The sequence below is a fragment of the Hypanus sabinus genome, chromosome 10 (genome assembly GCF_030144855.1).
Source record: "Hypanus sabinus isolate sHypSab1 chromosome 10, sHypSab1.hap1, whole genome shotgun sequence".
Lineage (NCBI taxonomy): Eukaryota > Metazoa > Chordata > Chondrichthyes > Myliobatiformes > Dasyatidae > Hypanus > Hypanus sabinus.
In genome coordinates this window covers 35674114-35700818 of record NC_082715.1, presented here as the reverse complement: position 1 = coordinate 35700818, position 26705 = coordinate 35674114, and the positions used below count along the sequence as shown (strand labels likewise).

At 41.1% G+C, this 26705-nt stretch overlaps 1 protein-coding gene across 1 annotated transcript in view; it reads right to left on the bottom strand.

Moving 5' to 3' along the window:
- The window catches only part of mtmr9 (myotubularin related protein 9), an 89325-nt gene extending 63026 nt beyond the window's left edge, over nt 1-26299 (bottom strand). The window contains exons 1-2 of the mRNA XM_059981654.1: nt 26032-26299; nt 21640-21748 (exon numbers count right to left, since the gene is read on the bottom strand). Coding sequence (XP_059837637.1) covers nt 21640-21748; nt 26032-26213 — 291 coding nt within the window. The 5' untranslated portion in view covers nt 26214-26299. The remainder of the gene's footprint in view (nt 1-21639; nt 21749-26031) is intronic.
- Nucleotides 26300-26705: the final 406 nt, after the last annotated feature.

Here is a 26705-nt window from a genome sequence, read left to right as displayed (position 1 = left end):
GCAGAGTACTAGCAGGGTAGATGTCTCACAGCCTGTGCAAAGAAGCTGTTACCCAGCCAAACAGTCCTTGTTCTTGTACTGTGGTACCCTCTGCCTGATGGTAGGAGGTCAAAGAGATTGTGGGACGGATGGAAGGGGCCCTTGACGATGCTGAGGGCCCTGTCTTCAATGGGGGTGTGGAGAGAGACACTGATGATTCTCTCAACAGTCCTCACAATCTATTACAGTGTCTTGCAGTCACACCAGCCTTGCAATTCCATACTAGGTCAGGATACTCTCAACGCTGCTCCAGGAGAATATGGTTAAAATGGGGGTGGGAAGACTCACTCCCTCAATTTCCCTGCTTTCTTGACTAAAGAGGTAGAGTTGAGGGACCAGTTAAGATCACCCATGATGTGCACTTCAAAAAACTTGGTGCATCGACTCTCTCCGCAGAGGAGCCGTTGATGTGCAGTAGGGAGCAGTGCTGAAGTCCACAATAATCTCTTTAGTTTTGTCCATGTTGTTGTGTTCACACTAATCTACAAGCTGCTATACCTTCTCTCTATATGCTGACTCATCATTGTTGCTGATGAGGCCAACCACTGCTGTTTCATCTCTGAACTTAATGATGTGGTGAGAGGTGGATCTAACATTACAGTCGTGCGCCAACACTGCGCACAACAGCAGACTAAGCACACAGAGATGTTACTGCCAACATGGACTGTACAAGATCTCTCAGTCAACAATCCCAAATTCCAGTTATAGAGAATTGCTGAGACTCAATAAAAACAACTTCTGAGGCATAATCATCTGGAATGCTAAACACTATTTTCTAAAAGGGACAGGCCTGAGTAGAGAGCAGAGACTATTGTACGTCTGTGAATACATATCAGGTGATATGCAAACTGGTAAAGGTCCAATGCAATGGGAAGGCAGGATTTAATGCAGTTCATGACCAGCTGCTCCAAGCACTTCATTATTACTGAGGTCAGTGCCACTGAACAGCAGTCATTAAGCATGTTACCATTAACCTACTGGGCACAGGGATGATGGTGGCGGCCTTGAAGCCTGCAGGGAGATTGAATTGTTTCAGAGAGTTGTTCAAAATGTCTGTGAGCTATCTGCTAGCTGAGCTGCACAATCTCTCAGCACGTGACTAAGTACGTTGTTAGGTCCCGCAGCTTTGCATGGTTGACCCTAACTATGGTCCTCCTCACATCAGCAGTGGTCAGACAGAGTGCCCGCTCCTCAAGGAAGATGCATCTTCCTAGCCGGCACATCATTCAATGCATCAAACTGTGCGTAGTAGACATTCAACTTATCAGGAAGAGGGGTATTGCAGTAAATGAAGCACAGTGCAGTCTTATACTCTGTTGGTCTGGATGTCCTGCCACATTCACCACGTGTCTCTGGTATCACAGAAAAGGCTGGAAATTTTAAAAATTTATTTATTGGAGTACAGAGCAGAATAGGCCCTTCTAGATGCACTGGCCAGCAAATACTCAATTTAATCCTAGCCTAATCAGGGGACAATTGTCAAGACCAATTAACCTACCAAATGGTCTTTGGACTGTGAGAGGAAACCCATGCAGTCACGGGGAGAATGTTTAAACTCCTTATAGGCAGTGGTGGGATGAGACGTTTACTCCACTGTGCGCTGAACCGAGTGAGAGTTTCACCTTCCTGATGACACGTACAGCACAGCTCTTACTGATTCGAGAGATATCCTGTCACCCAAACTGAAGGCAGCATCCTGTTCTTTCAGCAGTGCCTCTGCTGTCAGCCACGACTTCAGACTGGACCAAATGGTTAAGGAGTTAATGACAGTGACATCTTTGATGCACTTCACTATAGAACTGGTCACAGATCCTGTATGTTCATCTATGTTGATCATAGCTAGCCACCTCTCTGAACATACTCCAGTCCATGCTTTCAAAACTGTCCTGTAATGTTGAAGCTGATCCTACTGGCCAGATCCTGATTTCTTTGTGCACTGGTTTGACTCATTTTGGCAGTAGACTTTATGCAGGAATTAGCATAACAGATAAGAGATCAGAGTATCCAAGGTGGGAGCATGGCAGGCCAGGGCAGCCTTGAAAGTCCATGGATGTTACTGTAAACCAGATCTAATGTGTTCTCTCTGCTGGTAGCAAAGTCCACATGTTGATAAAATGAACATTCTGGGGAATTTTTATTGCACTTCTTCCATGACATCCTGTCTTTGAAAAAAAGTAAACCAAAATCGCTCGCAATACTCTGTCGACAATGTCCACTGAAGCTCTATGTAATCACAGTAGCATCTCTTTACTCCTACACTCAAATCCTCTCAGAACAAAAGGCATTTTGACTCCTTACTGCATTTCCATTCAGTGAGCTTCATTCAAGAATACCCAAGTCTTTTTGAACATCGATATTTCCAAAATCATCAGCATTCAAAAAATTCCTTTTTTCTGTTTTCTGCACCAAAGTGGATGACCTTAATTTATATTTCATCTTCCATGATGATGTCTACTTACACAGCTTATCCTCATGAAGCATTTTTATGCCCTGCTCACAGTCATGCTAATGTCATGAGCACCAACTTGGATATAATACTGTGCAAAAGTCTTAGCCACATAGGCACCCTAGCTATATCTATGTGGCTAAGACTTATGCACAGTACTGTATCTGTCAATCTGGAGCTGAGAGCCAGCTTGTAATTCAGATGGGAGCAAAGGATGTGGGGAATGGTTTCATTTTTTTTATACATTGGTTTAAGATGGTGCTGCTGAAGGTGAGTGATTTTACTGGTGGTTAACAAAACAAGAAATACAGCCAAATCATTAATAACAGCTTCTCTGTAAAAAAAATATGGTGAATGAACTCAATGAAGAGGCGAGCAAAAGCAAGGCTAAGTTGAGGGTTGACGCACGTGGATGCAAAACAAAGCTGAGGCTACGTCGAGGCACGCTCGAGAAGTCGGGGCGGACGGAGCAGAGCAAAGTCGGAGCAGATTCACGGCCCGTCCACCTGAGCAAGGTTCGATTGATCTAAGCACCGAGCCAATTTGGAAAGGTCAGGTACAGGGCAAAATGTGTCAATGGGGTCCAGGCCCAGAGCTTATTGATACAACAGGGTCTGTGTATTACAGCAAGGAATTTAGACGGAGTATCTTGGTCAGCATAGACCACTTGGGCCAGGACTGTTCCTATGATCTAATCTTGTTGACCACCCATCTGTGAGGCTCTTTATTGAAAGAGTGTTTATGTATTTTAGGTTGTTTACCCCTCACCAGTATAGAAAGAAATATGCCTAATGACTTGTTGAAAATTTCTGTAAGTTTGTCTCTTTCACAGGCACTATTTTTTTTTAAAGTTCCTGAAACCATTTACAAACCCCATTTCCAGAAAAGTTGGGATATTTTCCAAAATGCAATAAAAAGAAAAATCTGTGATATGTTAATTCACGTGAACCTTTATTTAACTGACAAAAGTACAAAGAAAAGATTTTCAATAGTTTTACTGACCAACTTAATTGTATTTTGTAAATATACAGAAATTTAGAATTTGATGGCTGCAACACACTTAACAAAAGTTGGGACAGAGGCATGTTTACCATTGTGTTACATCACCTTTCCTTTTAATAACACTTTTTAATCGTTTTGGAACTGAGGATACTAATTTTAGTAGATTTGCAATTGGAAATTTTGTCCATTCTTGCTTGATCTAAGACTTCAGCTGCTCAACAGTCCGTGGTCTCTGTTGTCTGATTCTCCTCTTCATGATGCGCCATACATTTTCAATAGGAGATAGATCTGGACTGGCAGCAGGCCAATCAAGCACACGCACTCTGTGTCTACAAAGCCACGCTGTTGTAGCCCATGCAGAATGTGGTCTGGCATTGTCCTGCTGAAATAAGCATGGATGTCCCGGGAAGAGACGTCACCTTGATGGCAACATATGTCTCTCTAGAATCCTAATATACGCCTCAGAGTCAATGGTACCTTCACATACATGCAACTCACCCATGCCATGGGCACTGATACACCCCCATACCATCACAGAAGCTGGCTTTTGCACCTTTCGCTGATAACAATCAGGATGGTTGCCATCTTTGGCACAGAGAACTCAATGCCCGTTTTTTCCGAAAACTAGCTGAAATGCGGACTCATCTGACCACAGCACACGGTTCCACAGTCTTTTGGTCCATCTGAGATGAGCTCGGGCCCAGAGAACTCACCGACGTTTCTGCATAGAGTTGATGTATGGCTTCCTCCTTGCGTTATACAGTTTCAAGTTGCATTTCTGGATGCAGCAACGGACTGTTAAGTGACAATGGTTTTCCGAAGTACTCCTGAGCCCAGGTGGCTATAATTGTCACAGTAGCATGACGGTTTCTTAGGCAGTGCTGCCTGAGGGCTCAAAGATCACTCGCATTCAAGTGGTTTCTGACCTTGTCCTTTACGCACTGAGATGTCTCTGAATTCTCTGAATCTTTTCACAATATTATGAACTGTAGATGTTGACAGACCTAAATTCACTGCAATCTTGCATTGAGAAATCTTCCTTTTGAACTGACTAACAATTCTCTCATGAATTTTGGCACAAAGGGGTGAGCCAGGACCCATCCTTGCTTGTAAAGATTGAGCCTCTGATGGATGCTACTTTTATACCCAGTCATGATACCTCACTTGCTACCAATTAGCCTGCTTAATGTGGAGTCTTCCAAACCGGTGGTACTTGAATATTCTGTGCACCTTTCAATTTTATTTTAACTCAGTCCCAACTTTTGTTGAGTGTTGCAGCCATCAAATTCTAAATTTGTGTATATTTACAAAATACAATTAAGTTGGTCAGTAAAACTATTGAAAATCTTTTCTTTGTACTTTTGTCAGTTAAATAAAGGTTCACATGAATTAACATATCACAGATTTTTGTTTTTATTGCATTTTGGAAAATATCCCAACTTTTCTGGAAATGGGGTTTATAGTTTGGGTCTTGATTATACATTTTATTTTCTCTGTTCATCTTAGATGCTGGAAACACCAATTTTCAAAAAGCATTAGGATGTGTAATATAGCCTAAGAAGCACACACATTTTTGACAAATACACATTCTATCCTAAACGTCCAGAAATCTCTCTAAGTAATCCTGACAACTCACAGGACAATGTTCCCACCCTTTGTGATGCCATGGATCTTTACCATTAACCAAGGGATCCAAGGACCCCAGGTTGGGAATCTCTGCCCTAATCAGATGCCAACAGCTTCACACAATAATACAAGTAGACGACAAACTCAAGTATAGAACAATAAAAACTCCAAGCCTGTAAATATCCTGAACAAAGATATTTGGGACTTCTAAAGAAAATTATTAAGTGCAATAGCCAAATCAGAAATGCTGATCAAGTCAACTAGTTCCCAAAGAGAACTACGATAGGCTAATCAGAGGGTTCACTGCTGCTCAGCAATAGAACATTAAAAAATCATATGTATAATTAAGAAACATTAAAAAATAGTAGAAATACTGGAGTCACGATAATCATGATGAAGTCTGCTGGAGAGAGACATTTATACACATGCTGTCCTCCATAATTCAGAAAGATTGAAAGATAAGGTTACAGTGACAAAATGTGATAGGAGCACTTGGAACTTAAAACTAATCCCTACCAACTAATCCCTTTCTGACTGAGATATTTACAAATATCTCAGTCAGAAATGCAGTATTAAGAACCGATCCCAAGAATAACTTGCTATATGCCAAGTGAAACTATACACCAACTAGTTCTCCATAAAAATATTGCTATAAAGCAAACTGAATTCAAGGGTTAATCATAAAATTAAATTACCTTACTCTCCATGGTTTACGAAGTTTAACATTTTCATAAGATATAATTGTCAGCAAAACATGAAATATTCATATTACATATTCAATCAATCTGCCTGATAGATTTACCTCTGAATTTGAGGTATACCCCCTAAAACATTGCCTGGTCAAGCTTTTGAAAGGTTCTCTTTAATTCCACATCTGTTAGTGATAATTCTATCTTCATTAGCAGCCTTCTGTAGAATTATCTACCCAATTTTGAAGGGTCGTTTAACTAGTCAAGATATAATCAAGATAAAGTCTTTTTAAAAATTGATTATTTTTCCGAAGGACAAGAATACAATCCTGTTTCTTTTGAGAAGGTTAGAACTTTCCTGCTTCCTTTGAATCTGCAGCCTAGATGGGCAACATGTGGATGGATATACCATGGCTCTGACTTGGACTTCTTGGTATTCCTGCTATCAAGAGGCTGTCCAGTACCATCTATGGAGCAGAATCGGAGAGAAGCAATGAATACTGGACATGACTGTAATGTCAAAATACCAGGAATAAATTAAAATTCTTTGAAAAAATTCTCCAATTAACTTGCCCTATAAGTAAAAGCATCTATGTGTAGATTTAGTCACAATAAGTCAAACTTGCGAACAGAGGCTAAGTGAATTGGAAAGAGTTTTGGGAGACAGAGACAAAGTGAATTCGACAGGAGTGCAAGAACTTGAAAGGAAATTGGAAAGCAGAGGTGCTGCAGAGTTTAAAGAAGCACTTAAAAAAAAAACTTTCACAGCATGTAAAATAATAAGGCATATAATGGTAAAGGCACTTTAGTATTTTCTCTATTAGTTGAGTCAATTTAATAGAGGCATAGCACAGCCTCTCAGATTCATGGAGTGCATAACTTGCACCATGTGGGAACTCCAATATACTTCAATCTGTCTTGTGCAACTTTAAGGAGGGAATTCATAGTTTTAAAATTTGAACAGTAGCTGGTGTCAGTGCAGTCCAATACGAACTGCACAATTAAGGCGATGCTTATCCTGTAGGTCAAAAATCAGACAAAGAAGGAACTAAGACAGGCAAGTTAGCTGATAATTCAAGTGTTACGTATCCCGTAGCTGGATCACTTACCAGCAAAGATAGAGAGGTCCATTGAAGTCTGATGGCACTATTTTCAAATGTTTTTATTTATAAAGGGGGGCACAAAAGTAAGGTTAATACAAACATTCAGATAATATACGTCGTCAATACTCAATCTAAAGCGCAGGTATAGTAATAATCATCATTAAGAAATAAGCTCTACTGTTGTCTAAGGGATAATATATTGTCCGTTGGGAATATAAAAGTCACTCAGAAGTCTGCAGGCTTCAGCCTTTTGGGAATCGCTGGGTTTCACGTGTTTGAGAGAGAGAGAGAGAGAGAGAGAGAGATTGGTGAGAAAAGGAAAACTTGCCCGGGTCTTTATGAAGCAACTCCGTTGAATCAGGGGAGCGTTGGTTCCTCGTTGTTAGTTCGAAGTCCTTTTCGGTGTTATCAGCCACCCACTCCCCAGGCAAAGGAGAACGGAACGCACGTGGCTTTGAATGGCTTCCCGCTAGCACGGGAGCGCTGAGCGATGGTGTGTCCTTCTGGTGCGTCACTGGCGTACCGCCTCCTGCAGTCCCCTTTTATCTTGACTTGCAGAGTTGTAGATGTCCATCAAAGTAGGGTGATGCAATCCCCACCCCCACATTGCCCGAGGGTGTCCATGTCCCTGGTAGCTGGCACGTAGCACGGAGTTGCAATTCACACAGGTGTCTCTAAGAACAATGGTCAAAACCGTTGCATTGACTCTCATTTCCTGGGTCCGAGACCCAAATTAATAGTGATTTTGCGATTCTCCGGAAGGAGGGGCCTGCTCCCGCCCCTTCGGCCCCTCAGAGCTATGGTACATTCATAACACAAGAAATCCCAAAGTCATCAAATACAGAGTATTTTGTCCAAAGTAAAGCCAGAGTCAAGACCATAGCACCAACCATACAGAAAAGGAGCAGAAGATTCATAATTAAGGAAGCATTTCCACAAAGTGATTCCAAACAGCTTAAAATACATAAACACTCTTTCAATGATGTCCTACACAGGTGGGTGGTCAACAGGATTAGAGTCATACAGTTATACTGCATGGAAACAGACCCTTTGGCCCAATGGATCTAAACTAACCTTGGTGCCAAAAGTAAACATTTCACTAAATACTTACTCAAAATACTGGTGGAAGTGAATGATCAGACACGAGTCATGGTCTATGTCAGTATTAACGTCACCGACAGAATAAAGAATAAAATGTTCAGAACTGGACTAAGGAAAGCACAAGGTCAAAAGGTATTAATCATACACTACATGCAAACAGGTTTAAAAGTAGAAGGAGCACACTGATAATTGCATGGCTCCAAAAATGGTGCAGGAAGGCTTTAGATACCTGGGATGCAGACCATTGAGAAGGGATCTGCTTCATCAAGACAGATTACACATTGGCCCCAAGACCAATATCCTTGCCACAAGGTTTGGTAGTGCTATAGAGCTATTTTAAACTAATTTGCCAGAAGCCAACACAGAAAAAAGAAAAACTGGGCAAATAGGGATGAGTGACAGAAATTGCACTATAGCAGAACCACAAGAAGTCAAGTTTATAAATACTAAGAAGTGTATTTAGTAAGGCTGATGAATTGCAATTGCAATTAACTATGTGGGATTATGATCCTGTGGCAGTAACAGATCCAAGGACAGGAATATGTTTTAAATATTCCTCAACACAAGGCAATTCAAAAAGATCAAAGAAAAGGAAAGGACATTCTGTTTTCATCAAGATTATTGAAGGGTTTGAGAGACAAGGTGCCTTGGAACAACCAAATGTAAAATCAATCTGATTAGAGTTTTGACAAAATGTTCTTTTACACTCTGGGATAAGAGCACTCTTTGACTTAACATTATTTGATTTATAAATTTTTGTTACTACATCACTGATGTTTACATTTGTGTCTGACTTACAGGACTACATGTACAGTATGCTACTTTCCACTCATTTTTGGTAAATAAACAATACCAAATCAACCATAAGCATTCCACATAGCAAAAATTTACTTAAAATATTTTCCAGGAATTTTGAGGAACCAATATGCAAGGAAATTGCAGAAATATGCAATAATATATGGGCTAAGATGGTGAGTTTCTGAAGCAGCTTATAGAAACTTCCTTCAAAGTTCAAAGCAAAATTTTTAATCAAAGTATATATATGTCACCACAATCTTGAGATTCTTTTTCTGCAGGCATACTAAGCAAATCTACAGAACAGTAACTGTGAATTGTAAAAAAAAACTGTAAAAAAGCAGATATAAATAAATAGCAATAAATAAAGAGCATGAAATAACAAGATAAAAGAGTCCTTAAATGAGTGTAGTTATTCTTCAAGATCCTGATGGTTGAGGGGTAGTAACTGTTCTTGAACCAGGCAGTGCAAGTCCTGAGGTAACTGCACCTTCTACCTAATACCAGCAGTGAGAAAAGAGCATGGCCTGAGTGGTGAAGATCTTTGATGATTGATGCTGCTTTTCTATAGCAATGTTTCATGTAGATGTGCTCAATGGTTTGGATGTTTTTACCCTTGATGAACTGGGTCAATCCACTACCTTCTGCAGGATTTTCACTCAAAGGCATCGGGTGTTCCCATACCAAGCCATAATACAGCCAGTCAACGCACTTTCCACGGCACATCTATAGAAGTTTGCGAACGTTTTTGATGACATGCCAAACCTCCGCAGACTCCTGAGGAAGTAGAAGTGCTGTCATGCTTTCTTCGCAATTATATTTATATGGTGAATCCATGTTCATCAGTACATTTCTGGCTAAACATTGGACTAGATTTTGTGGAACAAGTATCTATAGAGAAACATCTAGAAAGAGTAATTATGTTTTTATTAGTATAACTATATGTTCAGCTACAGATCACTCCAAAGTAAAGGTAGTCATTTGAAGAAGGGCCAATTTCAATATGAATAGACCTGGTCTGGGTAATTAGAATCAGCCTGGCAGGTAAAAATGTAATTGAATAATAACACAACCATAAGTGGTGTTCCAAGTACAGTCTAGTTAAATTTATATAAGGAAGAATAGAAAGGAAATTAGAAGCCATGATGACAAAATGTAAAATGAGGCAGAAAACAATAACATATGGCAGGTTGTTTACATACAACCAAATGCAGTATGTAGAAAGCAGAGGAGAGGAAGTGAAAAGAAAAGGAAATGAGAGATAAAGCAAGCTCAGAAAAGGGCAGTCAGCAAATTTAAAAGGAAATGTAGAAATACTCTAAATGCACATCAACGGGAAAAGGTTGTGAAGTATTTGGGGCTGATCAGACACCAAAATGGAAGATTAGTTTGAAAAACAAAGGACGCAATAAGATTTTAAGCACCTTGCATCAATCATCATCAAATTTCAAAGTAAATTTAAATGGGCTAAGATCACTGTGAGAAGTTGTTCATTGGTGACACAATTTGAGGTTTAAAAAGAGTTTAGGTACTTTTGGGACTGTTCAGTAGGCTGCAATCATTAACAATTCAGGCACTCCACAAGGGCTAATAAATAAAAGCAATGTGTCAGCAGAGTGGTCATTGTGTGAAAGGACACTGTTAGAGTGGTCAGGCTTCAGCTCACAATGCTGAGGTAAGAGCACGCTTGGGTGAGCACAGGCGAAGGTTTTAAGTAAATTTCTAGTAAGTTTTTTTTGTCCTGTTAGTACATAACTAGTGCACTGAGACTGTGTCCAGAGTCAGTGGTATGTTAGTGGCAAGAAAAGGAAATGAGAAATAAAGCCAGCATACAAAAGGGCCATCAGCAAATATAAAAGGTATACTCTAAATGCACATCAACAGGAAAAGGTTGCGAGGCATTTGGGGCTGATCAAATACTGAAATGGAAAATCAGTTTGCATCAAAGGTCTAAGTAAATTTCAATGGGCTATAAACATCATGAGAAGTTGTTCACTGATGACACGGTGCAAGTTTTAAAAACAACGGATGCTGCCTGACCTGCTGAGTTCATCCAGCTTTTGTATGTGTTGATTTGACCACAGCATCTGCTGTGTACTTTGAGGTTTAAAAACTGTTTGGGTGCTTTTGGGACTTTTCGACAGGCTGCAATCATAACGTGTGTGAGATATGAGAACTTTTGAAGAACTCCAGTCTCCCTTATAACTACATCTGCACACAGTTCACCATGCTGCAGCTCCTTAGAGACTGTGTTAAGAAGGAACTGGAGCTGCAGTTGGATAAGCTTTGACGTACGGAAAAATGATAGATGGTGATAGGAGGTACCGGGAGATAGTCTCTTGCAGGAGACAGGTACCTGGGTAACCCTCAGGAGAGGGAAAAGCAATAGGCAGCCAGTGCAGAGCACCCTTATGGTCATTCCCTCAATAATAAGTATACCATTTTGATTACTTTGGGGTGGGGGTAGGGCAGGGATGAGAATGATCTACCGGGGAAAGTCACAGCAACCTGACCTCCAGCACGGAGTCTGTCTCTGTGGTTTAGAAGGGAAGAGTCATAGAAACAAACCCTTCAACCCATCTAGTCCATGCCAAACCACTTATGCTGTCTACTCTCATCGATCTATAACATGGACCATAGTTCCCCATGCCCCTACCCTCCATGTACCTATCCAAACTTCTCTTCAATGTTGAAATCTAGCTTGCATGCACTGCCTGCATGGGCAGTTACGGTGGGGGGGAGGGGGGGAAAGAAAAGGAGTGGAGTAGTTTTAGGGAAACTCCATAATTAGAGATCAACACGTACAACAAGCTGGAGGAACTCAGCAGTTTGGGCAGCATCCATGGAAACAAGCAGTCAACGTTTCCAGCCGAGACCGTTCGTCAGGACTGAAGGAGGGGGCAGGGGGCCCTATAAAGAAGGTGGGGGGAAAGTGGGAAGGAGAAGGCTGGTGGGGGGAAGGTGGGCTAGTAAGTGCCAGGTGAAAAACCAGAGGAAAGATCAAGGGGTGGGGGAGGGGAAGCAGGGAGGGGATAGGCAGGACAGGTGAAGAAGGAATGTAAGGGGAAAGCACTATGTGTAGTAGAAGAAGGCAGAATCATGAGAGAGGTGATAGCCGGCTAGAAGAGGAGACAGAGTGAAACTGGGATGGGGGAAGGGAGAGGGAGGGAATTACCGGAAGTTGGAGAATTCGATGTTCATACCAAGGGGCTGGAGACTACCCAGACGGTATATGAGGTGTTGCTCCTCCAACCTGAGTTTGGCCACATTTTGGCAGTTAAGAGGCCATGTATGGGCATATCTGAATGGGAATGTGAAGCAGAGTTGAAGTGGGTGGCAACCGGGAGATCCTGTCTGTTGGGGTGGATGGAGCTGAGGTACTCGATGAAACAGTCCCCCAATCTGCGTCGGGTCTCGCCGATGTAGAGGAGACCACACCGGGAGCACTGGATGCAATAGATGACCCCAACAGACTCACAAGTGAAGTGTTGCCTCACCTGGAAGGACTGTTTGGGGCCCTGAATGGTGGTAAGAGAGGAGGTGTAGAGACAGGTGTAGCACTTACACTTGCAGGGATAAGTACCAGGTGGGAGATCTGTGGGGAGGGATGTGTGTGACTCTCAGCCTGGAAAGGGTCCCGACTATGTGGAAAACATCATGTGTGGTCCCAGTACCCAAGAAGGGTCAACCAAAATCTTGAATGACTACAGTCCAGTGGCCCTGACCTCACACATCATGGAGATCCTAGAAAGGCTGGTGCTGGCTCTCCTCTGAACCCTAGTCAGATCAGCCCTCAATCCCCTGCAGTTTGTCTACCAGGACACACTAGAGTCGACAATGCTCTCAGCTACCTGCTGAACAGAGCCATTTGGATAAGCAGGGCAGCACTGTGAGGATCATGGTTTTTGATTTCTCAGGTGCCTTCAATGCCATCCAGTCCTCATTACTGGTGGTAAAACTCCATTCAATACAAGATGACACTTCCATTGCATCCTGGATAACGGACTACCTAACAGTTAGTGCGGCTTCAGAAATGGCTATAAGCAGCACAGGGGTCTCATGAGGGACTGTATTGGCTCCCTTCCTGTTTACCCTGTACACCTTGGACTTTAGATACAACACTGAGCCATGTCATCTGCAGAAATTCTCTGATGACTCAGCAATAGTTGGGTGCGTAAAGGGAGGACGGGAGGAGGAATACAGGGCCTGTTGGAGGACTTTGTCAAATGGTGCAAGCTGAATCATCTGCAGCTCAACATCAGGAAGACAAAGGAGATGGTGATGGACTTTAGGAAGACTAAGCATACAAAGGATTACACTGAAAGATTAGTAGAGCATTGTGGGCTGAAGAGCCTGCACTGTGCTGTCTGCTCTATGCTCCTTGCACATCTTAAATGGGCAACTCCTTATTCTCAAACTTTGTCTCCTAGCTGAACATGCCCACCCTACAGAAAACACTCTCAGAATCAATCCTGCCAAACTCGTTTTCAAACCTTCGCAATTTAAACAGAATTTCCACTCATTTTCCTAAACTCCAAGGAATGTAGCAAACCTTCTCAGCCCTCCTTCGCAAGCTAAAGCCTTTGTCCCAGGAAATTCAAAGAACCCTCTCTGAACTGCTGCCAGTTCAGTATATTTACCCTTATAAAAGAGAGTAAAATTGCCCATAGTATTCCAGGTATGGTCCTACTAGCACTCTGTATAATTGCAACAAAATTTCTCAATCTTGAAGGCACTCACCTTGCAACAACCTATTCTACTCCCTATTACTATGCAAGATATGTTAACTATAGGCAAACTTTATGTATTACTTGTTCAAGCATAATGATAGCTATGTACACCAGCATTCAGCAGCCTCACTTTTAACCAATACTCTGCTTTGTTGTTTTACCTGCTTAAGTATTCCATATTCCAGAGTAACACACACAAAATTCTGGAGAATTCAGCAAGAAAGGCAGCATCTACAATGTTTTGTAAAAGCATTCAGCCCCTAACCCTTTGCTAACATAAATGAGAAAAACGACCAGGGATTTTGGTCAATTTAACTGAGAATTTTTTTATTTGTGAATCACATTTTTTTTTTCCCCCACAGCAGAGCACAAAAAAAATGGGGAAAATTGTAAAGCATGAAAAAGTAAAAATTCAAAATTGAAATGTCAAAACTTCAAAAGCATTCATCCCCCTTTACTCAGTACTTAGTTGAACCACTTCTCACAGCTATTACAGCCAGTGGTCTTTTTGAATAAGTCTCTATTAGGTTTGCCCATTCCTCCTTGCAAAATTTAGGAAGACTTTAGGAGAACTAAGCCTGCACTGCTCCCTGATGGTGTGGACCTACAAGTAGCTGGAGGTGCACCTGGATGAGTGGAGCACCAAGAAAGAGGCTGTGTGCTGGGGCAATGGCATCAACACAAGTGATGCCAACACGTTCAATAAACTAATTAGAAAGGGTAGATCTGTTATAGGAGTCAAACTGGACACACTGGAGGCTATGGTAGAACAAAGGACCCTCCGGAAAATCCTGGCAATTCTGGAAAAGGTTTCTCACCCTCTGCATGCCAACTTGGCTGAGTAGAGGAAAACTTTCTTAGTAAGACAACTGCACTGCTATATGAGGTCATTCTTACCCTCAGCCATTAGGCTCTATAATGAGTCAACCTATAGCCAGGGAAGTGATGACTTTCTCCCGTTAGACTGTTTGAGGTAACTTATTTTTTAGTCTCTCTATTTGTCTTCTAATATTTTTATATCTGTACACTTGTAATGCTACTGTGACACTGTAATTTCCTTTGGGATCAATAAAGCATCTATCTAAAATGATAGATAGATAGATAGATAGATAGACAGACAGACAGATAGACAGACAGACAGACAAACAAACAATAATAATCATCAAGAACATGAGAAAGTGAGTCCATCAACTGTGGGAACAGTTTAGTGTTGGGCTGAGTGAAATTATCCCCACTGGTTCGAGAGCCTGATAGTTAAGGGATAATAACTGTTCCTGAATTTGCTGGTGTGGGTCCCGAGACTCATGTGTCTCCTTCCTGATGAATATGGAGCAGAGTGCATGGCCTAGATGGTGAGGGTCTCTGATGATAGATACTGCTTTCCTGCAACAGTGCTCAATGGTGGGGAGGGTTTTACCCGTGATGGACTAGGCCACATCCACTACTTTTTGTAGGATTTTTCATTCAAGTCCATTGGTGCTTATACCAGGCCGTGATACAACCAGTCAATATACTCTCCACTGCATATTCTGCAAGTTTGATAGTTTTAAATAACATGCCAAATCTTTACGAACTTCTAGTGCAAAGTTAACTGTAATGTTAACTATTAACTGCATATTTAAAATGGCTTCTCTGTAGCGTTATAATGAAATGGCTTCTTTGTGGGTAACTGATAAGTTAATGCTCTGTTTAGTTGAAATGTTTGGGTTATAATTATTGATAACGGAGGAACTAACCAATGGAAGCAACGTTATTCTATCTGTATGTGTGGGGACCTGGAGTCAGTGGTGGGCTTTTCGGGAGGAGAACCGAAGAGGAAGGATGTGCTGGACCCGCTCTGGTCGACCACTGAGGGTGGTCCCAGGCAGCAGATCGAGGAAGATAGAATGGTGGACCGAAGGCTTCGATAATTGAGCTCCAACGGTCGTGCATGAATTGATTGAACTCTGATAAGTTTTGGCGCCTTTTTCTTTTATTTTTATATTGTATAGCTATTAATTACCTAGTTCCAGTAAGATTTACAAAGTGTACTCTGTAAAATGTACATTGTGTGCTGTCTGATATTGTGTGTGCGAGTTTGTGCCAGTGTGCATTACACAACATCTACGCAAACAGGAGACACAATTTGGCAGGAGGACGGATTTTCCCCTAGACAAACAGAAGCTGATAGCCTTAGGCGTTGCAGCTTGAACTTACTTCATAATTGCACTTACGTGCCAGACCCAGGACAGATCCTCTGAAATGATAACACTGATGAATTTTAAATTGCTGACCTCTCTCCACCTCTGATCCCCTGATGAGGACTGGCTCATGGACCTCCAGTTTTTTCCTCCTGTAGTCAATAATCAGCTTAGTCTTTTATTGAGTGAGAGTTTGTTGTTGTGGCAGCACTCAGCCAGATTTTAATCTCCCTCCTAAATGCTGATTTGATTCAGCCAGCGGCAGTGGTATTGCCTGCAAACTTGTGGCACTGGACTGTGCTTAGCCTCTCAGTCCTAAGTATAAAGCAAGTAGAGCAAGGGATGAAGGACATAACTTCACGGTGCACCTGTGCTGACTGCTATTTGGAGGAGAGGCTGTTACCAATCCAAAATGACTAGGGTCTGCAAATGAGGAAATCAAGGATTTAACAGCACTAGGAGATATTGAGGCCTAGGTCTTGGAGCTTACTGATTAGTTTTGAGGGGATGACAGTATTAAATGCAGAGTCGTATTCAATGAAGAGCATCCTGATGTATGCACCTTCACTGTCCTGCTATTCCAGGGTTGAGTGAAGAGCCAATGAAATGGCATCTGTTGTTGACCTATTGTGATAGTAGGCAAATTGGAGCAGATCCAAGTCACTCCTCAGCAGGAGCCGATATGTTTCATCCTAATCTCTCAAACATAGAACACAGAGCAGAGAACAGTACAGCAAAGTACAGGCCCTTCAGCAACAATGTTGGGCCGATGCTTAAACCCTGCCTCCCATATAATCTCCATCTTAAATTCCTCCATACACCTGTCTATTAGTCTCTTAAATTTCATCACAGTGAATGTAAACTGTTATGAAGTCAATAGTCAATGAGGCAGATGAGCACCTCAGATTGCCAAAGTGAGAGTTAAAGATATCAGTGAACACTCAGCCAGCTGATCAGCACGGGTCTGGAGTCCTCGGCCAGGAGCCCTGTCCAGGTGCTTTCTGTAGGTTCACCCTCCTGAAGGATGTTTTCACATCAACCTCAGACTGAAATCACAAGGTCATTGGGGACCGTGGTTTATAAATATTCTTCATGCTTTGACAGTCAAAATGAGCATAAAAACCACTGAGCTCATCTGGCACTGCAATGTTCCTGTTATCTCTGTCGATTGTTTTCACTTTGGAGGAGTGAAAGCTGTTGAGCGTTCTTCAGTGATTCAAGTTTGACTGAAATTGCTATTTCACACATGGGATGGCTTTCCAGAGGTCGTACCTGGACCTGTTGTATTTTACTTGGTCATTAAACCTGAATGACCCTCAGCAGGTTGCAGATCTCTTGGTTCATCCAGGACTTTGTGGGGACACACTCGTCCACGACTGCTTCTGTAAACTCCGTGTCAACCATGGTAGATTTGTTCAGATCATCTGATAAGTCCTTGGCCCAGTCCACAATCCCACAGCCAATTCTCTGCCTCCTGTGAGCACCTGTTATCTCTGGAGGCTTGCTCTTTATCCACAGCCTGTATATAGGTAGGACAGATTTTCTGAAACGTGGTCTAAGGAACAGACAGTAAGCACTCCTAATCGTAGTATAACAGTGGTCGAGTGTGCTGCAGGTGATATAGTGATGATAATGGGGCAGAGATTTCTTCAAACAACCCTGAGTGATGTCCCTGAGAATGATTAGAAAGGCATCGAGGTAAGCTGTCCCTTGTTTTCTAATCACTGCACTGCTCGAGTGATTGCTTAACATCGGCATAATGATGATAATACCAGAGACCGAGTAAAAGAAGCTGCAATTCAAATAGTACAAGGAGGTAGAAAAAATGATCCTGGAAAGGCCTGATGCACTTGTGGATAAAACACCAGTTCTAAGCAAACTGCATCCTGAATGACAGGAGGGCCAAGATCATTAAGAGTATTGAAAAAGTGAATACAGACAAACTAGGAATAAGTAGGGAGAGAGAGGAGGGCTGTTACAGAAATTATCTTCTGGACATCTATATAGTCAAGGTACTCAATGACTGGAAAACTGTAAAAACTAAGACACTTCTTTTAAAAAGGTATAGGAAAGCACTGCATTAGCCTACTAGTGTAACAAATTCACCTTCAGAGAATTCAAAAATATGAGGTTTTGAATAAAGTTCATGCTTAGTTATGAGCCATAAAAAGTACATAAAGACAACTTTGCAACTTATTTAATGATGCATGCACAGATACTACAGTTTCACATTACCTAAAATTACAGAACATGGACTGTTTTCTAGGAACCAAACACCACCCCCCCACACTCTGCTGTATCACAAGGGTGACAGGGATAAACGTGGTTGCCACTGATCAGTTTAATGTACGTGCTCGGGAGTGTTTAGGAAAGAATACTCAGGGATGGAAATAGCAGATATTTGTAGAAGTGTGAAATTGTTACAGAAAGCCAGCATAGGTTTGGTAAAAGGTGAATCAAAATTAGATAAAGATGAAGAGGAAAATATGACATACAAGGACTTGATGTTTGCATATAATGAAGCATACAAGAACCTCCAAAAGACATCCAAAAAGGTTTCATGTAATAACCTTGTTATCAAGGCAAAAGTCAATGTACTGCAGCAGTACAGATTAAAAAAAACTGGCAAAGCTGTATTCAAAGGTTGTTTTCCTCCGGATTGTGGGGAATTATGTTATGGAGATCCCCAGGTATTGATGGGAAGGTCACTACCACTTCATAGGGCATAATTTTCAGTTCTCAGGAGCACAATGAACTATGAAAAGCAGAGCGAAAGACTTCAAGGATGTGATAGTTGCATTCCTAAAAAAACTTTATGTTATAGGAAACCACGTTACAACAAATGAGAAAAACAAAGTTGGAGGCTAGAGCTTGAGATCCACAATTTTAAAAAGTTATTTTTTTCCTGCAAGATTTTTAAAAAAATAAAAGCATTTTTTTAAATTGCAAGTTTATCTTGTTACCGTAAGCTAAATATAATTGTATGTCTGATTGTTTGATAAAGCATTCTCATACAAGAGTTAGCTGAAGCAAATCCTGGTCAGTTATCAATGGCCTCCCGTGGTGAAACTAGCAGCCCATGTTTTTAAGAGACAGTGCTGTCAGATTACTGTGGGGCGGTTACATGGAAAAAAGTTGCTTTTCTCCAAAACTGTTCCCACCTCCCAGACAACTTTTTCTATGTTTGTCAATTTCCAAAGTAACTCTCAACTCAATCAAAATTATGTTTTTATATTCTAGTCTTCTAAAAATGAATGCTGACACTGCATTTCCCTTTTGCATTTTCCTGGCTCAACCTGCGAGTAAACCTTTAGGAATCTGCACAAGGACTCTCAAGTCACTTCGCAACTCTAACTTCTCCCCGTTTAGAAAATAACCCTTGCTTTTATTCCTTTCGCTAAATACAGTTCCCTACACTGTATTCCATCTGCTGCTTCTCTGACCATCCTGCTAATGAGTCTAAGTCCTTCTGCAGACTACCTGCTTCTTCAACACTACCCACTCCTCAAACCATCTTCGCATCATCTGCAACCTTGGCCACAAAGCTATCAATTCAGTCATTTAAATCATTGACATACAATGTGAAAAGAAGTGGTTCCACCACTGACCCCTACAGGACACCACTATTAACCAGAAAAGGTCCACATGCTTTATTCTCACTCTTTGCCTCCTGCCAATCAGCCACTGCTTTATCCATGCTTGTAGCCTCAAGTGTGGCACCCTGTCAAGGGCCTTCTGAAAATCCAAGTAAACATCCACTGACTCTCCTTTGTCTATCCTGCCCGTTATTTCCTCAAAGAATTCCAACAGATCTGTTGGACAAGATTTCCCTCCTGAAAACCTTGCTGACTTTGGCCTATTTTATCACTTGCTTCCAAGTACCCCAAAACCTCACTCTCAATAATGGACTCCAATACCTCCCAACCACTGAAGACAGGCTAACTGGCCTATAATTTCATTTCTTCTGCCTCCTTTCCCGTATAAAGAGTGGTGTAACATTTGCAGCTCTCCAATCCTCCGGAACCATGCCACCTCCAAACCTATACTCTCTGAATCGCTCTCAGAAACTCCAGCCATTGCTGTTTTGCTAACTTCACTATGTATGGTCCCAAGCCCAGCTACAAAAGGAGGAAGGTTTGCAGGGGCTAGCAACCCCATCCCATAAAACCCAGTGATACAGAAACCTCAGATGTTCCGAAGACCTCATCCCTGGGCGAGGAAAGATACACCAAGAAGATCGGCTACACCTGGGGAGAACTTGAAACACTGGCCCAGGACAGAGAACTCCATTGAGCTGCTGTCGGCGGTTATGCTCCAGTACAGGTGATGGGCTTAAGTAAGTTATCTTTGCTAGTGTTTCCTTTCAATTAACTTTGGCCAGTACTTCTCCTGCCTCTGTAATTCTACTTACTCCACTGTAATAATGATTGTGTTAAATAGTGTTACCTTATTCACCATTGCTTATACATATGGCACATATCTAGTTATTATATTATAGCAGCACTACCTAAATTTAAAATCATTAAAAAAGTGAATATAGAGCATCTGCTCCCAGTGGTGTTTGGGTCAAAAACCAGAATAAAAGTGATTGACAAGTAAGCTCAAAGTGACATGAAGATTTATTTTTCTTTACAAAGCAAGACCTTAGGGTCTAGAATGTTCTGCCTGAAGTGCTGCTCCAAAAGAAGACGGAAAAGTGTCCAAAAACAGAGGCATGCAGATAGGAAATGGGAGAAATCTTCTTACATTTTCAGAGTGAATACTTAAGAGAGGGTAGGAGACCATCGTCAGTTAAAAATGATAGTCAGCACCTTCAAAGTTATTTTCCCTTTTCAGGACTGACACATTTAACTAATTTGCATCAATTCCCACAAAAGCAAGAACAATTCTCAATGGCCTTAGAATTACAATATGGAATTTAATACTGCACTTGCATCATTTTAACAGTGAAAATGAGCAAACTAGTCCGTCAATCTAGTAAAATCACTAGCCTATCAATTTTCAAAGCAGTATCTAGTTCTTCAACCATATCCAACTTATTTTTTAACCTCAATATGTTTACACAATTCCTTTTAAAAACTATCATGCAGGTATCCTTATGAACAATCTACCCAACTTAAAAGTTCTATTGCGTTGATGCTAAGTATTTTGTATTGACGTTAACACAAATTGACTGCCCTCAAAAATTTAATAAACGCCAGAAGGCTACAGCTACAAAAGAATTTTGATTTTTCTGTGTTTTGGTGACAGGTGAAGTATTGGAAGAAAGTTGGAACAGAAGTGCTGTGACAATTAGGGCAACATAATAGGTGCCCTGTTATGGTAGGATCAATGAATAGTACAGATGTTAAACTGAACTTGGAAGTTCTTTTTGCAACATTGGATTTCTACTCATTTGGAATATTTTAACTATTTATCCACAGAAAACTTTGTAAATACTTGTACAACTACTGAATATCTTCATTTTCCAGTATATTCAATTAGTGTATTCTTTAACTCTTAATTGTTGCTCACATTTTCACTCTCATGAAATGTCAGAGTCCAATTTAATATTATTGAGTGGAACTTAAAATCTAAATTCTAGCAAGATCAATGAATCTAAGCCACTCAAATCCGAAATGAAAAAGCTTCAGCTTTCCCAATCCAACTTGGTACATTCAAAATTTAACCAAATCTATCCATAATATTGAGGCCATTACTTAAACAGACTTAAAACAGACCATGAAATATTTAATAATAGCAATAAGGGTGAGCTGAAGTTAGATTTAAGGTAAACGTTGGACCAGAAAGAAATAATATCTTTCATCAATTACATACTACATTGACCACTAAAACTACAGGTACTAAAACTAATCCTTTATATAAAATCATATCAGAGAAATAAGGTATCAATAATAATTGGAACACAAAAATAAGAATAAATCTCACCTCAATAGAACTAGCAATGTTTAAACATTCATCCATGCCAGGAATGTCCAGTTGGATAATACGGAGATCTTTACATTTAATTGTAATGGTACCCAATGTTCCTATAAACCTAAAGATAAACATACACATTTACTAGAAAAAAAACGTCTTGTAATTTTTCACTGTTTTTAAATAATGTATTTTTAGCTATTAGATCTCAAGAGCACTAGTATCCTTGGTTCTAGAATTAAAGACTGCAAGATTTATTTTGAACAATGTTAGTGACCTTACATACCAATATCATCCACTTATCTGTCCCACTGCTCCTTGTGTACGCTATCTATAATATAGGGAAAAGTGGCAGAGCAATTGTGATTTTAGGTCAGGACTCTCAAGCCCGAATTAAAATTAGATTAGGCAAAGAAATTGCTTCTGAAAAAAAAGGAGCAAGACATATGTCACTATCCACTTTTAAAATGCATCTTTCCAAAAGTGACATTCAATGAAAAATTTATAGATTTTCAGATAGTGTAGATACACATTGCACAGTTTATGTGCACTGTATAAGCATAAATCGAGGAACATGAATAAAGCAATGGGCTGGAGGCAAAACTGGAAAGATTTGCCAAAGGTCTACACAGATGAAAATACTGGTTTCATTTTTTTTTACGTTTAAAATTCAAGATTTGTTGATAGACAAAAATAATTGTTTCAATAAACATGTTTTGAACAGAAGAGGATCACCACTTATCCTGACAGCCTCCAATGCACCTGAATCCACAGTCACCATTGTGTTAACCTCTCCCAGCTTCAATCTGAGGTTCGCACCTGCTTTCAGCCTTGTCTTGTTACAATTCACCTACTGCTGTCTCTCTGGCACAACAGTCATCTTAGAGCACCTGGGCAGTAAAGACACCTAGAATAAACTTGATTATTGACTATAGCTCTGCCTACAATACTATAATTCCAAGTAAACTCATCTTCAAATGCCTAGACCTGGGACTCAACCACTCCTCCTGCAACTACATCTTTCACTTCCTAACCAACAGAATGCAGTCAGTAAGGATAGGCAGCAACAACCCTACATGGTTAACCTCAATATTGGTGTCCCACAAGGCTACACCCTCAACCCCCTACTTAAGTCACTTATAATGGCATGACCAGATTCTGCTCAAACTTGATCTACAAGTTTGCAGATATCAGCATAAAAAGCTGTATCTCAAATGACAGTTAGTCAGATACAGGAAGGAGATAAGAGAGCCTAGTGGCATGGTATCTTTAAAACAACCTTTTCCTCAATGTCAGCAAAACAAAAGAGCTAGTCGTTGGCTTCAGGAGGGGGCAGTGCATAGCACCTGTTTACATCAACAAGACTGATGTCAAGAGGGTTAAGAGCTTTAAGTTCCTAGGAGTGAACATCATCTGTAGCCTGTCCAGGTCCAACCTCATCGACATCACGCCAAGAAAGTTCACCAATGCCTCTTCTTCCTCAAGAGGCTAAAGAAATCTGACATATCCCCTTTGGCCCTCACTAATTTTTAGTGATGCAACTGCTCTACCTATGATGGCAAGAAACTGCAAAGAACTGTTGACGTGGTTCAGCCCATCACAGAAACCAGCTTCCCCTCCATGGACTCTGTCTATACTTCTCACTGCCTCAGTAAAGCAGTCAGCATAATCAAAGAGCCCACCAGCCCAGACATTCTCGCTTCTCTCCTCTCCCATTATCAGAAGATACAAAAGCCTAAAAGCACATATCACCCAACTTAGAAACAGTTTTTATCTTGCTGTACAAGACTATTGAATAGCTATCTAGTATAATAAAAAGGACTTTTGACTTCACAATCTACCTTGTTAGGAACCTGCACTGGACTTTCTCAGTAACTATAACACTTCATTCTGGACTCTTGTTCATCTTGTACTACTTCAAAACACTCTTGGAATGAAGTGACCCAACCTGTGTGAACAGTATGCAAGACAAGGTTTTACACAAACTTCAATACATATGACAAAACAAACCAGTTTATTTACCAATTCACTACAAAGAGGAATTAGGTTAAAATCTATGCACAGGACACAGTTCAAAGTATTTTTCTATTATCAGAGTACAAACATGTCACCAAGTACATTAATTAATTTTTAATTATTTTTAAATTAATTAATTAGTTTTACTGTGAACATACTCAGCAAATCTACAGAATGGTAACTAGAAGACTATCAATGAAAGATCAACCAGAGTTTTAGGAAGATAACAAACTGCACAAATGCAGATATAAATAAATAGCAATACATAACAAAAACATAAAATAACAAGATAAAAGAGCTCTTAAAGTGGAATCATCTCAATGGATGGACAAGTGAGTGCAGTTAATCTCTTTTTGTTTAGGGGATCATTATAGGGTAGTAATTGTTCTTGAATCTGGTGGTGTGAGTCCTGAGACTCTTGTAACTTCTACTTGATGGCAGCTGCGAGAAAAGAATATGGCCTGCGTGGTGGGGATCTCTGATGATGAATGTTGTTTTCCTACAACAGCATTTCATGTACTTGTGCTCAGTCATCGGGAGGGCTTTACCAGTGATGTACTAGGTTGAATTCACTACCTTTTGTAGAACTGTCTGTTCAAGGGCATTGGTGTTTCCATATCAGGCCATTATGCAGCCAGTAATTCACTCTCCACTACGCACCTATGGAAGTTTGTCAAAGTTTTTGATGTCATGCTGTATCTCTGCAGACTCCTAAGGAAGTAAAAGTGCTGTCGTGCTTTCTTCGTGTTTGCATTTACATTTTGGGTCCAGGACTAATCCTCTGAAATAGTAACACCCAGAAATTTAAAGTTGCTGACCCTCTCCACCTCTGATGACGACTGGCTCATGGATCCCTGGTTTCACTCTCCTGAAGTCTACAATCAGTTCCATGGTCTTGCCGATATTGAGTAAGAGCTTGTTATTACACCACTCAGCCAAATTTCCAATCTCTACTCCAGTATGCTGATTCATCACCCCCTTTGATATGGCCCACAACAAGCAAACTTGAATATGGCATTGGAGCTGTATTTAGCCACACAGTCATAGGTATAAAGTGAGTAAAGCAAGGGGCTAAGTACCCAGCCCCGTGGTGCTACTGTGATGATGGACATTGTAGAGAAGATGTTTTTGCCAATCTGAACTTACTGTGGTCTACAAGTGAGGAAATCCAAGATCAAATTGCATAAGGAGGTATTAAGGCCAAGGTCTTGGAGCTTATTGATTAGTTTTGAGGGGATGATGGTATTAACTGCCGAGCTATGATCGATAAAGAGCATCCTGATGTATGGCATCTTTGCTGTCCAGATGTTCCAGGGTTGGGTGAAGAGCCAAAGCGATGGCATCTGCTGTGGACCTGTCATGTCGGTAGGCAGACTGGAGCACATCCAAGTTGCCTCTCAGGCCAGAGCTGATACATTTCATCACCAGCTTCTCAAAACCACTTCATCACTGTGAATGTTTCCAGCACTGCCAGCACCTATGGAACATACCTAAATCAATTCAACATTGTGGCAAGCTATCTTTTAAGAACTTTGAACTTCAACGTATATAGTGAAAGTACCCCAACGATGAAATAAAGCTCATTTGAACCAAAAAGCAAGGATTAGGAAATACTTCAACAGCAGCAAGAAACTTGCCAGGCATTTTCTTCACATGTGCATCAGCTGTGTCACTCCAACAGTTAACTACATGGGTTGATGAGGTACAGGCAAAAACGTGTTGGTGAATTGATCTTAAATATTTTATAGATGACATACAGACCTGTAGATAGTCAGTGGTGTAAGGGTGCCAATAGACCACTTTTCTCCTGGGAGGTGGTAGGCAATGAATTATGTTTAAATTGCACTCAACATATTTCAGCTTTATTCCTCAAAACCTGGGGAATAACAACGGTAACCTTAGTAGGCAAGGGAATTTTCTAAATCCCAATAATGTGGTCAAAAGTGAAATTGCTTTATTTTTATCTCATATTCCGAGATACAGTGGAAAACCGGTGCATACTGTTCATACAGATCAAATCATCGCACAATAAGGTAGTAATTACACAGAGAGGTAGAATTAATGCAACAAAAACACTTTTGCAGAAGGGATTCGTTCCTTTCGGTAGGGGTCTCTTAAAAGCAAGAAAGAAACAGAAACAGGAGTCAGTCATTCGTTCCGTGTCCGGCTATTCAAAGGATTGAGGCTGATTTGGAACCCAATTCCACATGGCGTTTAATTATCAATCCCAGATTTAAGATTAGTTTAACGAAAGTATCCCTTGTTTGAGTCGAACTAATTCCTGCCTGAGTGTTTGTGTGTGTGTTGAGGGGGGGGGGGGGGGTTGCGACAGGGAAGGGTACATAACAGATTCCAGTTAGGTGCCGACAGTATGAATCACGGACCAACCTCTTCTCGATGACATCGATATTGCTAAGTAGCAGCCACAGCTCTTCATTGTTGTCCTGTCGGGACGAGAGTATAAGGTGGTGACCAGTCAGGCAGAGTGTGCCCTCTACCCTTGGCTGGAAGGGTCGATGAAGGACGGCACCATCAACCCGCGGAGTCTTAATCAGCTCGGCGAACTCCATCTCCGGGACGCTGTCAAAATCCACGCCAGGCCAGACCGGACCGGACCAAAACAAGCCGCGTACCAACCAACTCGAAGAAATGGCCACCTGTGCAACGCGCCCAATGGCTCCCCCAGCTACGAGATACGAGGGGATTCGTTCCGCTCTGCACCCGTTCAGCCAGACGTGCTCTGGCTGAATCTATTGCAGATGGGTTGATGGTCACCGTCCACGTACTGCTTTGACACGATTTTTTTGTAACGATTTTTGTTATTCTCTCCTATCAATGCGGAGAGCAAAGGGTGATAAGACTATACCAAAAGCGCGTTCTCTTCATAATTCAGCCTCTAAATTGATGCATAACAAGAGGCAGAACCGCACCGGTATCCCCACCACCAGCAGCAGACTGTCCGACGAGTGCGAAGACTCCCCGCTCTGGGACGGGCCGGAGAGTTGGTGTATTAGAAGGAAACGGTGCATTTTCAGTGCCACTTCTTTTGACCCAGTTACTGT